General features: G+C 44.0%; 1 protein-coding gene across 6 annotated transcripts; it reads left to right on the top strand.

Annotated features, from left to right (window-relative positions):
* Positions 1-992: 992 nt before the first annotated feature.
* CASC3 (CASC3 exon junction complex subunit) lies at positions 993-18,675 on the top strand. 6 transcript variants are annotated; one of them, XM_036339091.1, is made up of 14 exons: positions 999-1,316; positions 1,714-1,741; positions 2,051-2,088; positions 9,028-9,186; positions 9,272-9,411; positions 9,926-10,102; positions 10,249-10,937; positions 13,239-13,303; positions 14,075-14,189; positions 14,429-14,527; positions 14,758-14,972; positions 15,790-15,912; positions 16,092-16,155; positions 17,099-18,675. In XM_036339091.1, the coding sequence occupies exons 1-13, from the start codon at positions 1,086-1,088 to the stop codon at positions 16,113-16,115; spliced, it is 2,103 nt and encodes a 700-aa protein (XP_036194984.1). In that variant the 5' UTR covers positions 999-1,085; the 3' UTR covers positions 16,116-16,155; positions 17,099-18,675. The 6 variants fall into 6 exon arrangements, 4 of the variants coding, with proteins under 4 accessions (XP_036194986.1, XP_036194983.1, XP_036194984.1 ...); XR_004972665.1 differs by lacking the exon at positions 16,092-16,155 and having other exon boundaries at positions 994-1,316; positions 15,744-15,912; XR_004972664.1 differs by lacking the exon at positions 17,099-18,675 and having other exon boundaries at positions 994-1,316; positions 15,744-15,912.
* The last annotated feature ends 1,544 nt before the right edge of the window (positions 18,676-20,219 follow it).

The following is a 20,219-nucleotide window of genomic DNA, read 5'->3' as shown; positions in this document are numbered from 1 at the left end:
TAGTTTCATATTGCCTGTAACTCTGATAAGCATCAGGATTCTTAATCATACTTGTAAAGAGATTACACATGACAGAATCCTGTGCCACAGTGACCTTTTCCCGATATATGTATATTATTAAGGTGTATTCTTGTAGATGCACTAATAGCTTAGCTCACATATCTTGTATGTCATTATGGTCCAAAGAAAATACAAGTGGGAAAAAGGTTTACAGTTATTTTTATGGAATACAATAATTAGTACAAGAATAAACTTGTGCGGACACACAACTGTAAACCTACTTTTGCCCCACCTGGTATACTGATTTTTTTTGTCTGACAAACGCCTTGCCAAAACCAAAGTATTTCCCCATCTGGTTAACAAGGAAATCATGTCACTATATTGAACCAACGACGGTTCCCAATCGTCTTCTCTCTTTTAAATCAGTTCTAAAATCTTGGTAAGACTAGCATCATGCCAGCCTGCACTTTGGGAGAAGTGATGGCTGGGGTGGAGAGACATGAATGAAGAGGAAATGAGAGCGCAGGGAAAGTGCAACAGGAAATCCCGGGCTTCGCTGCAGACATGGTTTTTCCTTCGCCCTTTAGCCTAAAATGGGACGGTGTGGCAAACCTGATGCAGCAGCACTGCTTTAGAAGTTTACCTTGATTTGTGATTTTACCACACAAATGCAGTAAAGTGACTTGCTTCAAACGTAGGCAGAAACAAGAAATCGAAAAAAAACCCCACCATGAACAGCTCCAGCGCCGCAGTGAAGCTGTCACCGGTCGACGCCTTCCACTCGGAAAGCCCAAGATGGCCGGGCGAGCAGCCTCAGGAGGCTCCCCAAACGCAGACGCCCCTCGCCCTGAGCCTACCCAAAGGAAGTCGGGCGGCACACCACGCCCCCTGACGTAACCCATTACGTAATCCGCTCGCCCGCAAACGTGCCGCAGCGCGCCGGGCCCGCCCCCAGCGCCCCGCTCCCGAAAAGCGGGCGGTCAGTACCTCACGCGAAGCATGCTGGGACTGGCTTTCTAGCCTCCCGGCGGCCCCTGCGACGGGCGTACGTAAGGAACTGGCTGGCGGCGGCCGTTCTCCGTAAGATGGCTGACCGGCGGCGGCAGCGCGCTTCGCAGGACACAGAGGACGAAGAGTCTGGTGCTTCCGGCTCCGACAGCGGCGGTTCCCCGGCTCGGGGCGGCGGGGGCTGCAGCGGTAGTACTGGAGGCGGCGGCAGCGGCTCTCTGCCTTCCCAACGCGGAGGCCGAGCTGGGGCCCTTCATCTGCGGCGGGTGGAGAGCGGGGGGGCCAAGAGCGCCGAGGAGTCTGAGTGTGTGAGTGCGCGCGGGCGGGGCGGGGCGGGGCGGGTCGGAGCCGGTGGCTTGCGGGCCGGGGGCGGGTGTAGGTGGTGATGGGAGGCTGAGAGTCGGTGGTCGATGCTGAGGCACCTTGCGTTGGAGTGGAGGACGGCCGTCCCAGGGCGGTTTGCACCCGGAGCCCCCAGGGAAGAGGAGCGGGTGGGGGTTTCTGGGAGGAGTGCAGAGCCGCTGCGGATGGGCAGCGACTGTGTGTTCAGAGACGGGGCTTGAGGCGAAGAGACCGGACCTCCCTCAGATGCTCCTTGTTAAAGATGTGCCAGTCCTCACCTCCCTTTTTAACCAGTTTGTGTTGAGTCTTCAGCTCTCCGCCCTCTGGAAATCACAGGCCTAACCCATGACTTCTTTCTTGCAGGAGAGTGAAGATGGCATCGAGGGCGATGGTGAGTAGCATCATGGTGGTGGTATTTTTTGCCCTAAAACTCAGGTCACCTATTCCCAGCAGTTGGCCTCTCGGATGTTAGGGATTTGGGGGAGAGTGGTACAGAGTGGCTCTTTGCAGCATAATACTAAAGAGCATACCGTTTTAGCAGTATGGCCACTCTCTGAGCCTGTTTGCCATCTGTAAATGGGAACTATAATTTTACCTACCTCATAGGTTGATAACAGATTTAAATTATATTTAGCAGTCAGGAAGTGTAATTATAATTCTGTTATTTTTTTTTCTTGACATATTTCGGTTTTCTTTTCAGCTGTTCTCTCGGATTATGAAAGTGCAGAAGACTCAGAAGTGAGTGTGATAGGTTTTTTTCCTTTGGTGTATATATTTAAATGTATTTAAAAAAAAAAAAAAAAATATATATATATATATATATATATATATATATATATATGCCTGTGGTTCAAAAGTGTCATGACCTACTTGTTAACTCTTCTTTTGCATTCTTCACTTACGCTTTGGAAAAACTGATGCAAAAGGTCTTTTTAACATTTTTAATTTTATTTATTTATTGATGATTGAGAGAGAAACACTGATTTGCTGTTTCTATTATTCATTCATCCATTCATTCATTCATTGATTCTTGTATGTGCCCTCACTGGGGATCAAACCTGTAACCTTGGTGTATTGGGGTGATGCTCTAACCAACTGAATTGCCTGCCCAGGGCCCAAAAGGTCTTGTTCATTTAGAGCAGGAGTGGGAACCTTTTTTCTGACAAGGGTCATTTTGATATTTATAACATTATTTTCAGGCCATACAAAATTATCAACTTAAAAATTATGCTGCTATGAAAAAAGCTCCTAGATTTATGGAGAGACACACATTGATTGGTTGACCCCTGCACACACCCCCGACTAGGGCTGGGGATTGAGCCTGTGACCAAGGTACGGGGCCCTTGACCAGAATAGAACCTGGGATCCTTCAGTCTGCAGGCTGACACTGTAACCAGCGGTTCTCAACCTGTGGGTCGAGACCCCTTTGAGGGTCAAACGACCATTTCACAGGGGTCGCCTAAGACCATCGGAAAACACACATATAATTACATATTGTTTATAGTAGCAAAATTACAGTTATGAAGTAGCAGCAAAAATAATTTTATAGTTGGGGGTCACCACAACATGAGGAACTGTATTAAAGGGTCGCAGCATTAGGAAGGTTGAGAACCACTGTCCTAACCACTGAGGGCTCATTTTGAAATAGAAATTATAATTTTTTTTTCTCTCGAGAAATTATAATTTTGATAAATGTGCATGTCTTTCTGGCATGCTTTTATTGTCTGTAGGAATGCTGTTCTTTGTTTCTCATAATAATTATATATGAGATTTAACCATTATATTTTTCTGTCGATTTTTATGAAAAATTAGTTTTTCTGGTTTCTTTGAAGTGGCTCAGAATAGCTTTTTCTAACTTCACAGAGCTCCCTTTTTGTTGTTGTTTCCTGTAGTGTTAAAAAATATATAGTGGCTTGCTTTTTGAGATTTTCTGCTTTTATTCCTGCTAACTTGTTTTATTTCTGCTAACTTGTTTTGGAGCTTCTCTTTCCTTCATTTCTTTTATCCCTTTTCTGCTCAATATGATTCTCCTCTCAACCATTTCTCTTCAGTGTGGGACCCTATCTGAGCAAGGAACCTTGGTAGCCAGGTCAATTTCAAGATTTCAGAGGGGTTGGACTGCTCTAGCCCCACTTAGACCTCCTTATCATAGAATCTTTATGCTTATATGCTTCCGGAGACAGTACAATTCCTCCTCGTTTCAATTGTTCTCAGTTTTGCTTTCCATTGAATACTTGTTGATTGTTTCAGGGTTCTCCTGTTCTCAGATCCACTTACTTCTCTCTGCTTTCTCTGCACTGACAACCAGTTTGATGCAGGTCTTGTGACTGTTGGTGCTTTGTTCTTTTTGTGTGTGTGTACTTTGTTATGTGCATTTATTTTAGGATACTCTAACCTAGTTGTTGTTTTTTTGGTGTTATTAGAAGGGTTTTGATTTTGCTGTCTAGAAGTTCTCATTTCATGTGGAGATTTGAAGAGATCAAAAACTATGCTGCTGCCATTTTTTCAGAATCCTTCAAGGAATTTTTTTAAAGAAACCTGACTCTGAAGGAGAGGCTGGAGAGAGGTGGTAGCTGGAAAGAAGCCTGTGAGGTTAAGAGAGGGTTTGTTGGTTATTTTTTAAAGTTGGAGACTCAAGTACGGTTAAAGATGGAAAGAATGAGTAAAAGGGAAGGAAAGGGGGGAGTAGGTAATAAATGTACTGGTGGTTCTTGACTGAGTACATGAGGAAATAGGGACGCGACGAGGGAAACATTTGTAATTGTAATTATGGAGAGGTGGGAAGGAAGGTGTGTGGGAAGAAGCTGGTGTTCCCTTCTTTGTTTTGTTTTCTCTGAGAAATAGAAGGAAAGACATGAAGAAAGAGGTTGGTGGAGAGTAGAGGTAAGAGTTGTGAGACTAGCCCGGCTGACGTGGCTCAGTGGTTGAGCATCAACTTATGAACCAGGAGGTCACAGTTTGATTCCCGGTCAGGGCACATGCCTGGGTTGTGGGCTCCATCCCCAGTGTTGGGTGTGCAGGAAGCAGCCGATCAATGATTCTTTCTCATCATTGATGTTTTTATTTATCTATCTCTCCCTCTCCCTTCCTCTCTGAAATCAATAAAAATATGTTAAATTTTTAAAAAAGAGAGACTTGTGAGACTAAAAGAGGTTTTGGTAGCTGAGATTGAAGGTGACATTGATGCGTGATGTGTTTTTTTAGCTCCTTTCAGTGATGGTCAGTAGTCTGTCTGTAGGCCTAGAGCAGTGGTTCTCAACCTTCCTAATGTGACCCTTTAATACAGTTCCTCATGTTGTGGTGACCCCCAATTTCATTGTTACAAATTGAACATAATTAAAGCATAGTGATTAATCACAAAAACAATATGTAATTATATATGTGTTTTCCGATGGCCTTAGGTGACCCTGTGAAAGGGTCATTCGACCCACAGGTTGAGAATCGCTGGCCTAGAGAAAGGAGACATATGAGTTGGTCCAATCCTGAGCACATGGGAATGGCAAGGGAATTGAGAGTGTTATTAGTAGTGATTAAAGTGAATGGGCCATCGAATCTAGAGAGAGGAAAGGACTGAATGATAGGGTGAAAGTGAGAAGGTCAAGGGAGTGGATATCTCAGGTTGTAGGTGAGAGGGTAAGGGGAAAACCAGGTAAGAATAGAAATAATAGGGTTTAAAAAAACCACACAAACCCTTTATTGACATGCCATGTAATTTATCCATTTAAAATGTACAATTCTATGGTGTGTTTTCTTTAAATACATGAATGGGAATCCTTGTTACTTATTTTTTTTCTCTCAGTATGTTTTTATTTCAGAGAGAGGAAGGGAGAGGGAGAGAGAGATAGAAACATCAATAATGAGAGAGAATCATTAATCAGCTGCCTCCTGCACACCCCCTACTCGGGATCAAGCCTATAACCCGGGCATGTACCCTGACTGGGAATCAAACCGTGACCTCTTGCTTCATGGGTTGACACTCAGCCACTGAGCCACACTAATTCTATGTTTTTTAACGTATTCACATATATATGTGGCCATTACTACAGTTTCAGAACATTTTTATCACCTCAGAAAAAACCCTGTTATTGAGTTATCACCTCTGCCCCTAGTTCCTCCATCTGCATCCCTCCTACCCCTAAGCAACTGCAAGTCTACTTTCTGTGTCTAGAGATTTCCCTATTCTGGTCTTTCATATGAATGGAATCATATAACATGTAGACTGGTGTGACTGGCTTCTTACACTTAGCTTGTTTTGAAATTGTAGCATGTATTAGTAACTTCATTGTGTTTTCTGGTTGAATAATACTTTGTTGTATGAATATGTCACATTTTGTTTACCCATTCATCCATTGATAGATATTTGGGTTGTTTCTAATTTTTTCTTATTATGAGTAATGCTGCTATAAACATTAGCATACAAGTTTTTGTTCAGAAATATGTTTTCATTTCTCTTGGGAATGTACCTATGATTGGAATTGCTGAGTCATTTGGTAACTCTGTTTAATTGTTTTAGGAACAGCCAAACTGTTTTCCAAAGCAGCTGTTTACATTCCCAAAAGCAATGTATGGGAATTCCAATTTCTCCACATACTAGACAGCACTTGTTATTGTCTTGATTTTTTTATTCCAGCCATCTTAGTAGGTGTGAAATGGTATCTCATTTCAGTTTGCATTTTCCTGATGACAAATGATGTGTTGAGCATTTTTTCTTGTGGATATCAGCCAGTTTGCATACTTTCTTGGTGAAAGGGCTCTTCAGATACTTTGTCCTTTTTTTAAAATTTGTTTTTATTGATTTTGGAGAGAGTGGGAGGGAGGGAGGGTGGGAGAGAGAAAGAGAGAAACATCGATGTGAGAGAAACACATTGATTGGTTGACCCCCGCACACGCCCTGGCTGGGCTGGGGATTGAACCTTTAACCTAGGTACATGCCCTTGATCTGGAATCAAACCCGTGACCCTTCATTTTGCAGGCCAATGCTCTAACCACTGAACACACAGACCAGGGTTTTGACGTTCAGCATGTTTTTCTTTTGTTGCTTGTGCTGTTGGTGTCATACCTAAGAAGCCTTTGCTGAATCCATGCCAAACCCAAAATCATGAAGATTAACCCCATGTTTGTTTCTTTAATTTTTATTTATTATTTGAGAGAGAGAGAGAAACATTGGTTGTTTCACTTATTTATGCATTCATTGATTAAATCTTGTATGTGCTCTGACTGGAATGAAACCTGGGAACCTTCAGTACGTAGGCCAGCGCTCTGTCCACTGAGCCAAACCAGCTAGGGCGAAGGTACTTTCCATTGAACCCCTTGTTTCGCCCACACAGGTAAGACTGGTCTGGAGTGTGGCCATGGAAATGGTTGCCTGAAGTGGAGGTGAAGACTGTGAACTCATTGCTAAAGTATTAAAGTTAATGACAGGGCAGGCCTAGGCAGAGGCATAGAGGTAAAGGCAGGTGATAGGCGCCCCCCAGAGGAGCAGGAGTTTAAAATAGGCTGGAGGAGTTGGATCTGGGAGACATTGAGAACAAGGAAGAACTCCACCCCTTACTCTGAAATATGTGGAGTGGAGAATGAGCTAAAACCACTGCAGTGAGAATTCTGCTAGGGAAGCAATTGATTTAGAGGGGAGTTAGGCATTAGAGTTGGGAAGAATGCTCAATAAAGTGGAATCAGCAGTAGGGGAGTTTGTCTCTGGAAAAGGGTTTTGATGTTAGCTCTGAGTCAAAATAGCATGACCCTAGAGTAGCACTTTGGCTTCAGTTAGATCAGACTTTGACTTATTTGGAGTCTCCTCAGCACTATGCCATTGTATCTTTCTGCCCTACCCTGGAAACAAAATTAGTTTCTCATTTGGAATAAAAATGTTGCCTCATTTGACATTCTACCACAAACTAGAGGAGGTGGAGCATAAAACAAAGTTCCCTTATTAATCATGATACTATTTTAGGATGTTTGAATTCAGTCTGTGTGTATGTGAGCGTGTGAGTATGATTGATTAAGGTCCATAAAACACCAAGCAAGATTCTTGCAATTTCTGCTTCAGAACCTGCACAGAACATAGGATCAAGGAAAGAACTGAATGATTACCACACACCTATTCCCATCTCAAGAGGAGGGAAATCTTATGAAAGGGGAAATGGAAAGAATCAAGGGTATTTGGTTTTTAAAAAGCTATGAGTAAAGGCTTAGTGTGGGTAGGATTAAGCAGTCTTCCTCAGTTCTGTGGGTTTCATACTAGTATCACCTTTCTGAGAATCTAATCCCAAACACTTAGAGGCCAAAATGCCCAGATGCTAAACAGAGAAGAATGGGGAAGAGGAATTAATTGGCTTGTCTGGACCAATCAGGCCGATTCAGTTCTTTGAAGAAAGGGCAAGAACTTAGAGCATCTTGCCTCATCAGGAATCTCACAGTGAGTCTCTGATCATTATGGCAAACCAGATTCCTGAGGCCAGCCTGGGTCTAGTTACAGAAGGGTCTGGTTCAAGTCACGGGTCAGACCCTGTAGGAGAATAAGAGTAGTTATACACATATTTTTACCAGGTTAAGAATAATAGTGCCTTGGGAAATCATGGAGTTATTACAGAGAGTTTACAAATCCATTAGCTCAGCTAAATTTAAAGTATTATTGAATGTATAATAGTTGTTTGTCATTATATGTCTTAGTGGATACTGCCCTGAGCTGCTGTCTCATAAGATCTATGAAAAATTTAGATCTTGAAAGGGGGTTCACATAATCTAAAAGGTTGGAATCTCTGTCCTAAGCCATTTTGAGCTGAGAGAATTCATAACTTGAGTTAACAGTATAGTTATTAGGCACTGCATGTTTAAGAGACAATTCATGGAGAAGGAAATTATCAATACAGATTAAGCTCCCTCTGTATGCTAGGCACTTTCCTGCCTCCTATCTGTATTCCTTGGATTCCTTCCCAGAGGCTGCTACTGTTACAAGTTGATTGCATATCTTTCTGGAAAGCTAATATGAATTTATATATGAATATGTGGATATATTTTGTGATTTTATTTTTACAGTGCCCTTATTCTCTAGAAACCTTAGTAAAAATACTGATTTTTTGGTTTTGTTTTAGTTTTTTAAAATATATTTTTATTGATTTCAGAGAGGAAGGGAGAGGGAGAGAAACATCAGTGATGAGAGGGAATCGTTGATTGGCTGCCTCCTGCACGCCCCCTACTGGGGACCGAGCCTGCAACCCAGGCATGTGCCCTTCGATTAGAATCGAACCTGGGACCCTTCAGTCCTCAGGCCGATGCTCTATTTACTGAGCCAAACTGGCTAGGGCTGCTTTTAATTTTTAAATTTGTTAGAAAATGTTTTCCTAAAGAATGGAAAACTTTAAAATGCACCTTTCAGCCCTGGCTGGGTGCACCTTTCAGCCCTGGTTGGAGTGTTGTCCCATACACCAAAAAAGGTTGTGGGTTCGATTCCAGTTAGGACACATACCCTAGGTTGTGGGGTTTGGTCACTGGTCAGTTGGAGTGTGTAAGTAGGCAACTGATGAATGTTTTTCACATCAATGTTGTCGCCCCCTGCCCCCTTCCCTTTCTGGAATCAATGAAAAACATATCCTTCGATGAGGATTTTTAAAAAAGCAATTTTTTTTTTTAAGCACCTTTGAGATCTTTCTCCACAGCTGACAGGGAAACTTTTTTCAGGGTGAAGAAGGGGAGTACAGTGAAGAGGAAAACTCCAAAGTGGAGTTGAAATCAGAAGTCAATGATGCTGCTAATTCTTCAGCAAAAGAAGAGAAGGGAGAAGAAAAGCCTGACTCCAAAGGCACTGTGACGGGGGAGAGGCAAAGTGGGGATGGACAGGTCAGTACCCACCGAAGGCCTCCGTTCTGGGGCTGGAAGAGGGGCTTTCAACTTCTGAGGGAGTAAGGAGCCCTTTGTCCTCCAGGAGAGCACAGAGCCTGTGGAGAACAAAGTTCCCAAGCACTTGGATGACGACGAAGATCGGAAGAACCCTGCATACATACCCCGGAAAGGGCTCTTCTTTGAGCATGATCTTCGAGGGCAAACTCAGGAGGAGGAAGTCAGGTAACAGCCACTTGCTGCTACTGTTTTTAGTATGGATTTACTGTTTATTGTATGCTAGGCACTTTGCTGGAGTACTTTACCTACATTCATAACATTTTTAAAGTAAGTATTACCTCTTGTACAAATGAGGAAAGTGCGCTTAGAATATTTGGTAACTCTTGGTGCAGCAGCTAGGATCCACACCTACCCTTCCACTTGCCTTCCTTAATCTGAGGCTCAAGGCCTCTGGAATACTAAGTACTTGCATAGACTGCCTTATAGTAGAGAGGTGTTCCCAAGGTGCTGAGTAGTTTGCGGTGAAATCTTTCTTTATTTCTGTTCCTGTTGCATTTGAGCCCAGCAGGCCCTGAGGTACTGATTCGCTTTTGCTTTTGGGAGGCCTATTTTACATCTGGAAAGATGGAAAGACTACATGAAGTTTCTTCTGATTCCATGCCCAGCCCTGTTTGTTTCATGAACATCTTTACTTGACAGATTCTGCCAACCTAAGACACTTTTTCCTGGTTTTATCCAGACCCAAGGGGCGTCAGCGAAAGCTGTGGAAGGATGAGGGTCGCTGGGAGCATGACAAGTTCCGGGAAGATGAGCAGGCCCCAAAGTCACGACAGGAGCTCATTGCTCTTTATGGATATGACATCCGTTCAGCTCACAATCCTGATGACATCAAACCCCGAAGAATCCGGAAACCCAGGTGAGGAAATTTTGGAGCCTAGACTATTGATATGTAGAAAGAACTCTGCCTTTTTAAATACCATTCCAGCAAATAATTGAATGGGTGAGGAATATGGGACATCTTCCTCACCTTCAGTTTAAGACTTTTTTATTCCATTTATTCAGGTTTGGGAGTCCTCCACAAAGAGATCCAAATTGGATTGGTGAGCGACCAAACAAGTCTCATCGCCACCAGGGTCCTGGGGGGACCCTACCACCAAGGACATTTATCAATAGGAAAGCTGCAGGTACAGGTCGCATGTCTGCTCCCAGGAACTACTCTCGATCTGGGAGCTTCAAGGAAGGTCGTGCTGGATTTAGGCCTACGGAGACTGGTGGACAGCATGGTGGCCGGTCTGGTGAGACTGTTAAGCATGAGAGTAGTTACCGGTCACGGCGCCTGGAGCAGACTCCTGTGCGGGATCTGTCTCCGGAAGAAGATGCTCAAGTGCTTGGCAGTCCTGAGAAGGAAGAGGTGGCCTCAGAGATACCAGCTCCTGCTCCTGCTCCTGACACTGCACCACCGCCCCCTGACAGACCTATTGAGAAGAAATCCTATTCCCGTGTAAGAAGAACCAGGATCAAAGCTGGAGATGCAGTCAAGATTTCAGAGGAGATGCCTCCTCTACCTGAAGGGCTGACCCCCACACCTCAAGTTCCAGAAACTACTCCTTCCCCTGCTAAGACTGGGAACTGGGAGGCTCCAGTGGATTCTCCTACAAGTGGACTTGAGCAAGACGTGGCACAACTGAATATAACAGAACAGAATTGGAACCCAGGGCAACCTCCATTTCTGCAACCACGCGAACTTCGGGGTAGGTACCTTAGAGTTAGTAACTAGGTCCCCCCCCCCCCCCACACACACACACACACCTTTGCAACACTGGGTTTAGGACATGGGACTTAATCTCAGGGATGTGGTGTCTGATGAATATCCGTGTTTTCATTAAACGCAAAAAAGCAGATGGATTCCTATGTATTTTCATCCAAGGACCTCATAGCAGTTTTATCTGTTATCTAAGACTATCCTACTACCTTGCCTGCTATTAACCAATAATGAGTTCCTGGCCCTGGCTGGCGAGGCTCAGTAGGTTGGAGTGTTGTCCCATATACCTAAAGGTGGTGGGTTCGATTCCCGGTCAGGGTACGTACCTAGGTTGCACGTTCCATCCCCTGTCAGGGTGTATATGGGAGGCAATCAATTGATGTTTCTCTCACATTGATGCCTCTCTCCCCCTCTCCTCCTCTCCCTCTCTTCCCCTCTCTCTTCCTCCTCCCCCCCCCCCCCCCTTCTTCCCTCATTCCCCCTCTAAACATCCTGGGTGAGGATTGCGGAAAAAAGTGAGTTCCTAGGTGCAGAATCCTTTAGCACTCTGTAGAATAGTGGAAGAAGAAGACAGTGTTTTTATTATTTGAGCTGAGCTAAGGTTAAAGTTTGAAGGCAGAAACGTATTCATTTGAATTTAGATGGGAATCTTCTAATCTCTTTGAAAAGAAAGTCTCTCTAATTTCCTTAATCTAGAGGCAGGCTACCTAAAAGAACTTTCTGTGATGATGGTGCATTATTTTTATTTTTTAAATTTATTTATTAATTATTTCAGAGAGGAAGGGAGAGGGAGAGAGAGATAGAAACATCAATGATGAGAGAGAATCATTGATTGGCTGCCTTCTGCACGCCTCACACTGGGGATCGACCCTGCAACCTGGGCATGTGCCCTGACCAGGAATCAAACCGTGACCTCCTGGTTCATGGGCTGACTCTCAATCACTGAGCCATGCCAGCCAGGCATGATGGTGCTTTTTGAATACTTGTAATGTGGCCAGAGTGTCTGGGTAACTGACGTTTTAACTTTAAACATTGAAATTTAAATAGCCTCATGTGGCTAGTGCAGTGGTCGGCAAACTCATTCATCAACAGAGCCAAATATCAACAGTACAACGATTGAAATTTCTTTTGAGAGCCAAATTTTTTAAACTTAAACTATACAGGTAGGTACATTGTTATTAACTTAATTAGGGTACTCCTAAGGCTTAGGAAGAGCCACACTCAAGGGGCCAAAGAGCCACATGTGGCTCACGAGCCGCAGTTTGCCGACCCTGGGGCTAGTGGATATCGTATTGAACAGCATAGTTCTAGAGACTAGACCAGCCGTGGGCAAACTACGGCCCACGGGCCGGATTCGGCCCGTTTGAAATGAATAAAACTATTGAAAAAAAAGACCGTACCCTTTTATGTAATGATGTTTACTTTGAATTTATATCAGTTCACACAAACACTCCATCCATGCTTTTGTTCCGGCCCTCCGGTCCAGTTTAAGAACCCATTGTGGCCCTCGAGTCAAAAAGTTTGCCCACCCCTGGTCTAGAGACTAGGACATATCTATCACCCATTTTGCCCATCCTTTGTCTTCCTCCAACCAGATAGATCAAAGAATCTTTTCCCTCGTTTCTGAAATCTAATTTGAACTTACAGGTTGGAAATCCTCATGTAGTCTGGGAGTTTCAGCATCCTTCTCTGGTGTGCATGGTTTTTGAACAGCAAAAACCAGTGTCATCTCAACTGGGCCTGGAGTTGATCTTTGGATCAAGGAGCATACCCTTCCATTGATATCTTATTATCATTGGAAAACAATCTCTAAAAATGTAATCTTTTTGTTGTTGTTGTTGTTCTGAGTCATTTTCAGCCAGAAGGGAGTCTCTTCCCAAGCTTCCAGGCCAGACCTTGGTGGCTAGGGTAGGTTTACAAAACATTCCTCACTTTCTAGTTGTTGCTCAGAAACTCTTGGGCTGATATTTTTTACTGTGTTTGATAATGTAATGTGCTAATTGTAACCTCCCAGTGATTCTGTGCAGGGAATTATTTGGTGGGGAAACTTTGAACTTGTATTTTCTCACTGAAGTAAATTTTTTTTAATTTCCAAAGGCTTTATTGCGGTATTAAGGTGATGGACAATGGGGGCAAATATCCAAATGCTGGCATTGACAGGAAGCAGAGATAGTTTAAAAGGGATTCCGTTAGATTATAAGCAGAAAGCCATTTACTTTATTTTCTTGATGGTATCTGTGAGTCGCACATCTGTCTGCTCTGCAGCGGTGACTTTTTTGGTGTGTTACAGGTATGCACAACCACATACACATGGGAGCAGGACCTCCACCTCAGTTTAACCGGATGGAAGAAATGGTACAGAAAGGGAAAGGGGGTAGATGGAGGAGGGAAAGGGAAATGCGTGTAATAGCTTTTGAAATGATTTTTCCCATCAATTACCTATGTTTTGTTTTATTTTATTTTATTATTATTATTATTTTTTTAATATATTTTATTGATTTTTTTACAGAGAGGAAGGGAGAGAGATAGAGAGTTAGAAACATCGATGAGAAACATCGATCAGCTGCCTCCTGCACATCTCCTACTGGGGATATGCCCGCAACCCAGGTACATGCCCTTGACCGGAATCGAACCTGGGACCTTTCAGTCCACAGGCCGACGCTCTATCCACTGAGCCAAACCGGTTTCAGCTTGTTTTTGTTTTTTTAAAATATAATTATTATTATTTTTTAAAATAAATTTTTATTGATTTCAGAGAGGGAGAAGAAGAGAGAGAGAGAAATATCAGTGAGGAGAGAGAATCCTTGATTAGCTATCTCCTGCGTACCCCACACTGGGGATTGAGCCCACAACCCGGGCATGAGCCCTGACTGGGAATCGAACCAAGACCTGGTTCATAGGTCGATGCTCAACCACTGAGCTCTGCCATCTGGGCACCTGTGTTTTGTTTAATTTGCGTCTCCAGAAATGTAGAGAGTTTATGTTCAAATCTTGATGTTTTTCACTGATTTTTCAATTCATTTTTAAATACGTGCCGTATACAAAGTCCCACATAAAAGAAGGTGGGACTTGAATGAGAGTCAGCCTTCTTGAAGTCTTCTGCTCAGTCCTGTTTCTTTATTTCAGGGTGTCCAGGGTGGGCGAGCCAAACGCTATTCATCTCAGCGGCAGAGACCTGTGCCAGAGCCCCCTGCCCCTCCCGTGCATATCAGTATTATGGAGGGACATTACTATGATCCACGTGAGCTTTTTTCTTAATGTTGGGGTATCTTTTTTGGCTTGGTGAAGCAAACTAAATAGAACAGCCTCTTGCCTTCTGCTTTTCTTTCTGACCTCTCACAGTGGTTGTCATTATCTGGTTGGTGCTTTCTTCACATGGAAAATTGAGAACATCTCTTAAAGGGTTTGGGAGATGGGCAGACTTGTCCGTGTGATATGAAGAATGAGAGTTTATGAGAATCCCAATGTGATATTTTACAGTGCAGTTCCAGGGACCAATCTATACCCATGGAGACAGCCCTGCGCCACTGCCTCCTCAGGGCATGATTGTGCAGCCAGAAATGCACCTTCCCCACCCAGGTAAGCAAGCATTGCACCTGTCCTTGCGTGCTTCCTGTACATGAGATTGTGTATTGGGGGCTTTACAAACTCCATCCTCCTGAGCTCAGTGCTGCTTGCCTCTGAGGCTGGTCACTCTGGCTGCTTGGGCAACAGAGCTCATGGGTCCATCCTAAGGACTTCCATCCCGAGCCTGTCTATGCTGGAATTGGTCATTTTCTATTTTAATTTGTTTCCCTCTCCTTGTTCAGGTTTACATCCCCATCAGACACCAGCACCTCTGCCCAATCCGGGCCTCTATCCTACACCAGTGTCCATGTCTCCAGGACAGCCACCACCTCAGCAGTTGCTCGCTCCTACTTACTTTTCTGCTCCAGGAGTCATGAACTTTGGTAATCCCAGCTACCCTTATGCTCCAGGAGCACTGCCTCCCCCACCACCTCCTCATCTATATCCTAATACACAGGTGAGATGGCTAATGAACAGATTTTTAAATCAGACAGGAATGTGGTATGGGGAGAATGCTCAAGAAATTTGAGAGAATATTTCAATGCCACTAATTTACATGTGGTGCCCGGATGCCTCTTAGTGGTCAGCACCTGGAAATGCAGCTTATGTAATGCCCATCATCTGTTTATTCTCTTCCATTTCTTTTTTTATTTTTAAAATTTTTATTGACTTCAGAGAAGAAGGGAGAGGGAGAGAGAGAAACATCAGTGATGAAAGAGAATCATTGATTGGCTGACTCCTTCCTGTATGCCTCCTACTGGGGATCAAGCCCACAACCTGGGCATGTGCTCTTGACCAGAATCAAACCTGGGACCCTCTATTCACTTAGCCAAACCAGCTAGGGCTCTTCCATTTCTTTAATGGTGTTTCATTTAAGTGTTTTAGTATGTCTTAGGTGGCCATTTATTCAACAGCATAAAGAAACTATTCTGTTTACCAGCCCTATCTCTCCCTGTACTGCTTAACTCCCCATAAGTTTAAACCATCTGGTATCTAGTGTCATCACTGAGCTCAGGCTCTTCCATTTGTCAGCTGATGGTAGGAATTAGAGAAAGCTGGGCAGTACTTTGAAGAAATAGGAATTGGAGCATAATTAGACATAGTAAGACAAAAATGAATATTCATTTTATTTTTAAGGGGTGCAGCTTAGAGATTTAAAAAATTATAAATTCCATAATATTTTTATTTTTGAGTCTGAATAATGTTTAATGTTTTCTATTCATCATAGTTTGGATTAAATCCTAACTTTCTCTTCTGGCTTGTGGGGTGTCCAGGCCCCATCACAGGTATATGGAGGAGTGACTTACTATAACCCCGCCCAGCAGCAGGTGCAGCCAAAGCCCTCACCACCCCGGAGGACTCCCCAGCCAGTCACCATCAAGCCCCCACCACCTGAGGTATGAGAGCTTCTTCCCATGCTTTAGGGCACATCTACTTCAGTGGGCTTTCCTTTTCTTCAGAAGATTTCCCTTCTGTTCTGGGTGTGTTTTTATTGAAACAGTTGTCTTTTTTTTCTTTTTTCTTTTCTTAACTTTTTTTAATGACCTGATAACAGATTCTAACTTTGTTATTTCAGGTTGTAAGCAGGGGTTCCAGTTAATATGAATTTCTGAATATTTTAAATCTAACATAATATAAAAGTAAGTGCACAACTTACTGTGACTCTCATAAAACATTCTTAAAACTAATGCTCATGCTTACTTGTGTAACAATCGCCTAATTAATTCTTTAAGTTGTAAACATGGGTTATCATGGGAGGAGGCTTAATTCCCAAAATTCACTAGTCTTTGTTTTAAGATTGCATTGAACAGGGTTGAAATAGAAAACATTATTAACTTGGCAGGATTTCATTTGGGAAGCTGCAAGGAAAAAATGCAGGAGGGCATTTTTTATTAAGGAAATCTAAATTTGAGGTGTTACCTCCGCCATAAAAAAAGAATAAAGTCTTACCATTTGCAACAGTGTGGGTGGACCTACAGGGTATTATGCTAAGTGAAATAAGTCGGAAAGAAAAAGACAAATACCATATGATTTCACTTTTACATGGAATCTAAAGAACAAAATGAAAGAGCAAACCAAGTTGAAACAGACTCATAGATAACAGAGAACAGACTGATGGTTACCAGAGGGGAGGGGTACTTGGGGAACTGGGTGAAAAAGGTGAAGGGATTATAGTCATGGGGAATGTAAAGTATAGCATAGGGAATATAGTCACTAATATTGTAATAACTATGTGTGGTGTGCCAGGTGGGTACTGGAAATATCAGGGGGAACACTATGTCAAATACATGATTGTTTAACCACTATGCTGAACACCTGAAACTAATACAAAACAATATTGAATGAAAGGCCTAATTAAAAATTAAAAAATTATATGTTAAAAAACAAATTTGAGATGTTACAGTTAGAGCCAATTCTAAAGGTCATGGAGGAAAAAGACTATAGGGGTTTTGTTTTTGGCAGGGGCGGGGGTATTACTTTAAAACACATTATTTAGAATGTGGCTTTTTGAGAGCAACTTATAAATACCGAGAAGGTCCACTAACACCTTGGTGGTTCTTCCCTTTTCCCCACCCCTGTCAGAACAGCAAAGGTGAGAACCCAGGAAAGAAGAGAAATACAGCTGGCTGTCTACTACCAGGAGGGCTTCAAAGATAAAGGGTGGCTCCTACCAGCAAACAGCTGAATGAGGAGGACCCTGGCTCCCTCTGAGGACAGGCTCTGTTAGAGACGGGGAGAAACAAGTGGACTTCCTACTGTCTCCACTCTCTGCTGGAGTTGGCTGTGCTCAGAGGAGCAGAGATCAGCCCACATCTAGTCTACATCTAGAAAACCCAGGTTTTTGGCTCTTCTTCACTTGTCCTGGGAAATTCAAATGTCTTCTGCTGCTCCCAGGGAAGCTCCTTCCTGTTTGTTTTGTGTGTGTCTCTCCCCCCCCCCCCCCCCCCGCCCGCCTTTAAATGAAAAAAGTTCATTTTTCTGGTTTGCTGGCTCCTCTGGTTCCCTTTTGGTTCTTCCCTACAATGCAGATAATTGAGAATTGCCAGCTGGTCTTTTCCCACCAGATCTACAGAGAGCTGGCCTTTCACTTTTGGTTGGACTTTGTTATATATTTGGATTCTCTTAACTTCTCTAAGCTCAAAGTTTGTGGTAGGAGCCCTTCTTCTTGACTTCAGTTTTTAGGAGCCTGAGTCTCCGTCATTAGTCTCTGGTAGTCTTCAGGCCTCTACTGAGGATAGAGTCTGTACAGTGGGGAGGGATGGCAAATCAGGTGTTTTTGTGAGAAGGGAGGGTAGAGTGAGAGCCTTTGCACCTTAGGGCTATGTATTCACACAGTCCTCAGGGCTCAGTCTCTGAGGTAAGTGGAATTAGAGGACCCTACTTTTCTTATTTCCACCAATCCTAACACACTCCTTTTCCAATTGCTGTGGACCAATGCATCTCTCTAGAGGCAAATATTATCCAGCAAGCAATCTATCCTGTCCTTTATACTTGCTCTTTTTCATGTATTGTCTGCTGCAAGTGTTTTAGGTGTTACTACCTTATTTTCCTCTAGTTCTACTCCTGTCCTTGCAAGCAGAAGAAGGTACAGCACCTGGGCTTAAGGCCTAAGGAAGCCAGTCACTTTTGCGGCAGGGGCTCCTTTCCTCCCCATCCACAGCACTGAACCACTTTCCTGCTGCCTGCGGAAGAGATTCCTATGATTGCAGCACTTGTGTCTGCCAAGGGTACCTTGGCCATTGTCTCTGTCCTACAGAACTTGAGGGAGAAGGTGGCAGCTGTGTCTCTCCCCAAGTAATGTCAGTTTGTATTCCTTCTCTTAAGCAGCTGGCCTGACTGCTCTTGAGTCCATAGTATGTGGGAGGGAGGAGAGGCACTCAGCTGTAACCCTAAAGGAGGAAATATCTAAGAGATTCTTCCAGGGGCAGCTGGTGGTTGTGCCTGTGGTAGGCTCTTCCCTTTGCCTTAAACCTGAAGATGTCTCCTCAAGCCTGTGGGCAGCATGCCCAGATTCCCAGACCTGAAGACACTGTGACAGTTGTCTATGTTGGTCCACTGTGTTTTGTTGCAAGAATTTCTTGTTGTTGTTGTTACTGTTTTAAAGGTACACGTTTGTGATCAGTATTGTGACTTGACGATAATAAAATTTAGACTGTAAACTTGGCTTTTTTGCATTCATTTTGATTTGAGAGGGAGGGAAGATGACTTCTTAATTCCCCAGAGTCAGTCACAACTTGAGCCGGCTCAAACTTGTGAAACGGAAGCCCACAGAGGTGAGGCTCCCCTGTGAAGCCACAAGTGTGTCTGTACTCCCCGTCACTTATCTTTCCAAACCACATTGCCACATGGACTCCAGGATACCCTGCAGTCCCTTAGTCTGGAAGTGTCAGGGACAAAAATTAGTAAGATGCTGCGTACCTATGTGTACATCATATCCCTTAGGCTTGCCTTTGTGTTTAACAAGTAAGTTTCCCGAGATAATGTGCCAAACGTCAGTATAGCTGTACTAAGTCCTAGAAGAGGGTGAGGTTCAGCTAGCTTTCTTCTTGAAAAGTAAAGACTCACACTGGCACTGAAGTTTCAAAGACAACAGTCTAAGAGAGAGGTTCCTATCAATCTTAGTACAGGCAGCGTGGAGGGGCAATTGAAAGACCTCTAGCTGTGGCTTATGCTGCCAGTTGCCTTTGCCACTTGGCCTGTGATGAGCACAGGGCAGTTCCTAGCTTTGAGTTGACTGTTTCCTCCAGATCCAGGGTCGGGTGGAAGTTTACTACAGAAGCTATCCACAGTGTGGGGGAGCAATTGAATTTAATACGGAGCTGGCAGTATCTGTTGTTGAGTCGCGCAAATCTCTGTGCACTGGGGGCATGGACATCATGGCACAACTTAAAATGACAGTTGGAACTCCCCCTCCACCCTTGGGTGGTATTACAGCCAGAGGACCATGACTTTCCTCACCTCCATCCCCATTCCTCTTCAAATCATGTCAGTTTCCTTCCCTTCTTCCCCATAGAGTGATGGGTATTTCTGGGCCTGATCTGGGGTCATGTAAATAGTGCCAGTCAGCCTTGGGGGTGGTTGCTGGCAGGAGGAATGAGCGGTTTAAGATACTTCCCCCTCACCCCTGCCTCTTGCTTCCTCAGATCCCATTGCTCTCTGTTGCCCTGGTAACCAGCTCAGCAAGAAGAAACTCAAGCTCAGCAAAGCCCCCAGGTTCTCTGTCCTTCCAGCCTGCCTCTCAGTGGGCAGAAAAGAAGAGTGTAAGGGCAGACAGAATGGGCCTTAGGTAGCCTTGCCCATCCCCTTCTGGAAGTCCATGGGCTTCCTGCCTGCATCTCCTCATAGCTGTTAATTATACCACCCTCTTTCCCTCATTTTCTTCCACGATAGAGTATAGGTGCCCTCCAGCCCTCCTCCCCCTTGAGGTCAGCACACACGTCTGCTACCCTGTGGGCGAAAGATAAAGAATCCCAGTATCTCAGTATCTGCAGCCCACTTGGGTTGGGGTATCCCGCTGGGGCAGTGATTTTCAATCCTGGCTATTTGAATTACTTCGGGATCTCTTTAAAAATACCACAGTCCAGCGGTGTTGCTCAGTGGTTGAGCATCAGCCAATGAACCAGGAGGTCACAGTTTGATTCCCAGTCAGGGCACATGTCTGGGCTGCGGGCTCGATCCCCAGTGCATGGTGTGCAGGAAGCAG

The sequence above is a fragment of the Myotis myotis genome, unplaced genomic scaffold (genome assembly GCF_014108235.1).
Source record: "Myotis myotis isolate mMyoMyo1 unplaced genomic scaffold, mMyoMyo1.p scaffold_m19_p_17, whole genome shotgun sequence".
Classification (NCBI taxonomy): Eukaryota; Metazoa; Chordata; class Mammalia; order Chiroptera; family Vespertilionidae; genus Myotis; species Myotis myotis.
The sequence above is the reverse complement of the archived record's forward strand: the minus strand, read 5'-3'. Positions and strand labels throughout refer to the sequence as shown.

Coding starts and splice junctions, on each gene's coding strand:
- CASC3 (XM_036339090.1), top strand. CDS start 1,086: ATGGCTGACCGGCGGCGGCAGCGCGCTTCGCAGGACACAGAGGACGAA. Junction 1,317..1,713: donor GCGCCGAGGAGTCTGAGTGT/GTGAGTGCGCGC, acceptor TCTTTCTTGCAG/GAGAGTGAAGATGGCATCGA. Junction 15,913..17,098: donor TCAAGCCCCCACCACCTGAG/GTATGAGAGCTT, acceptor CACCCCTGTCAG/AACAGCAAAGGTGAGAACCC.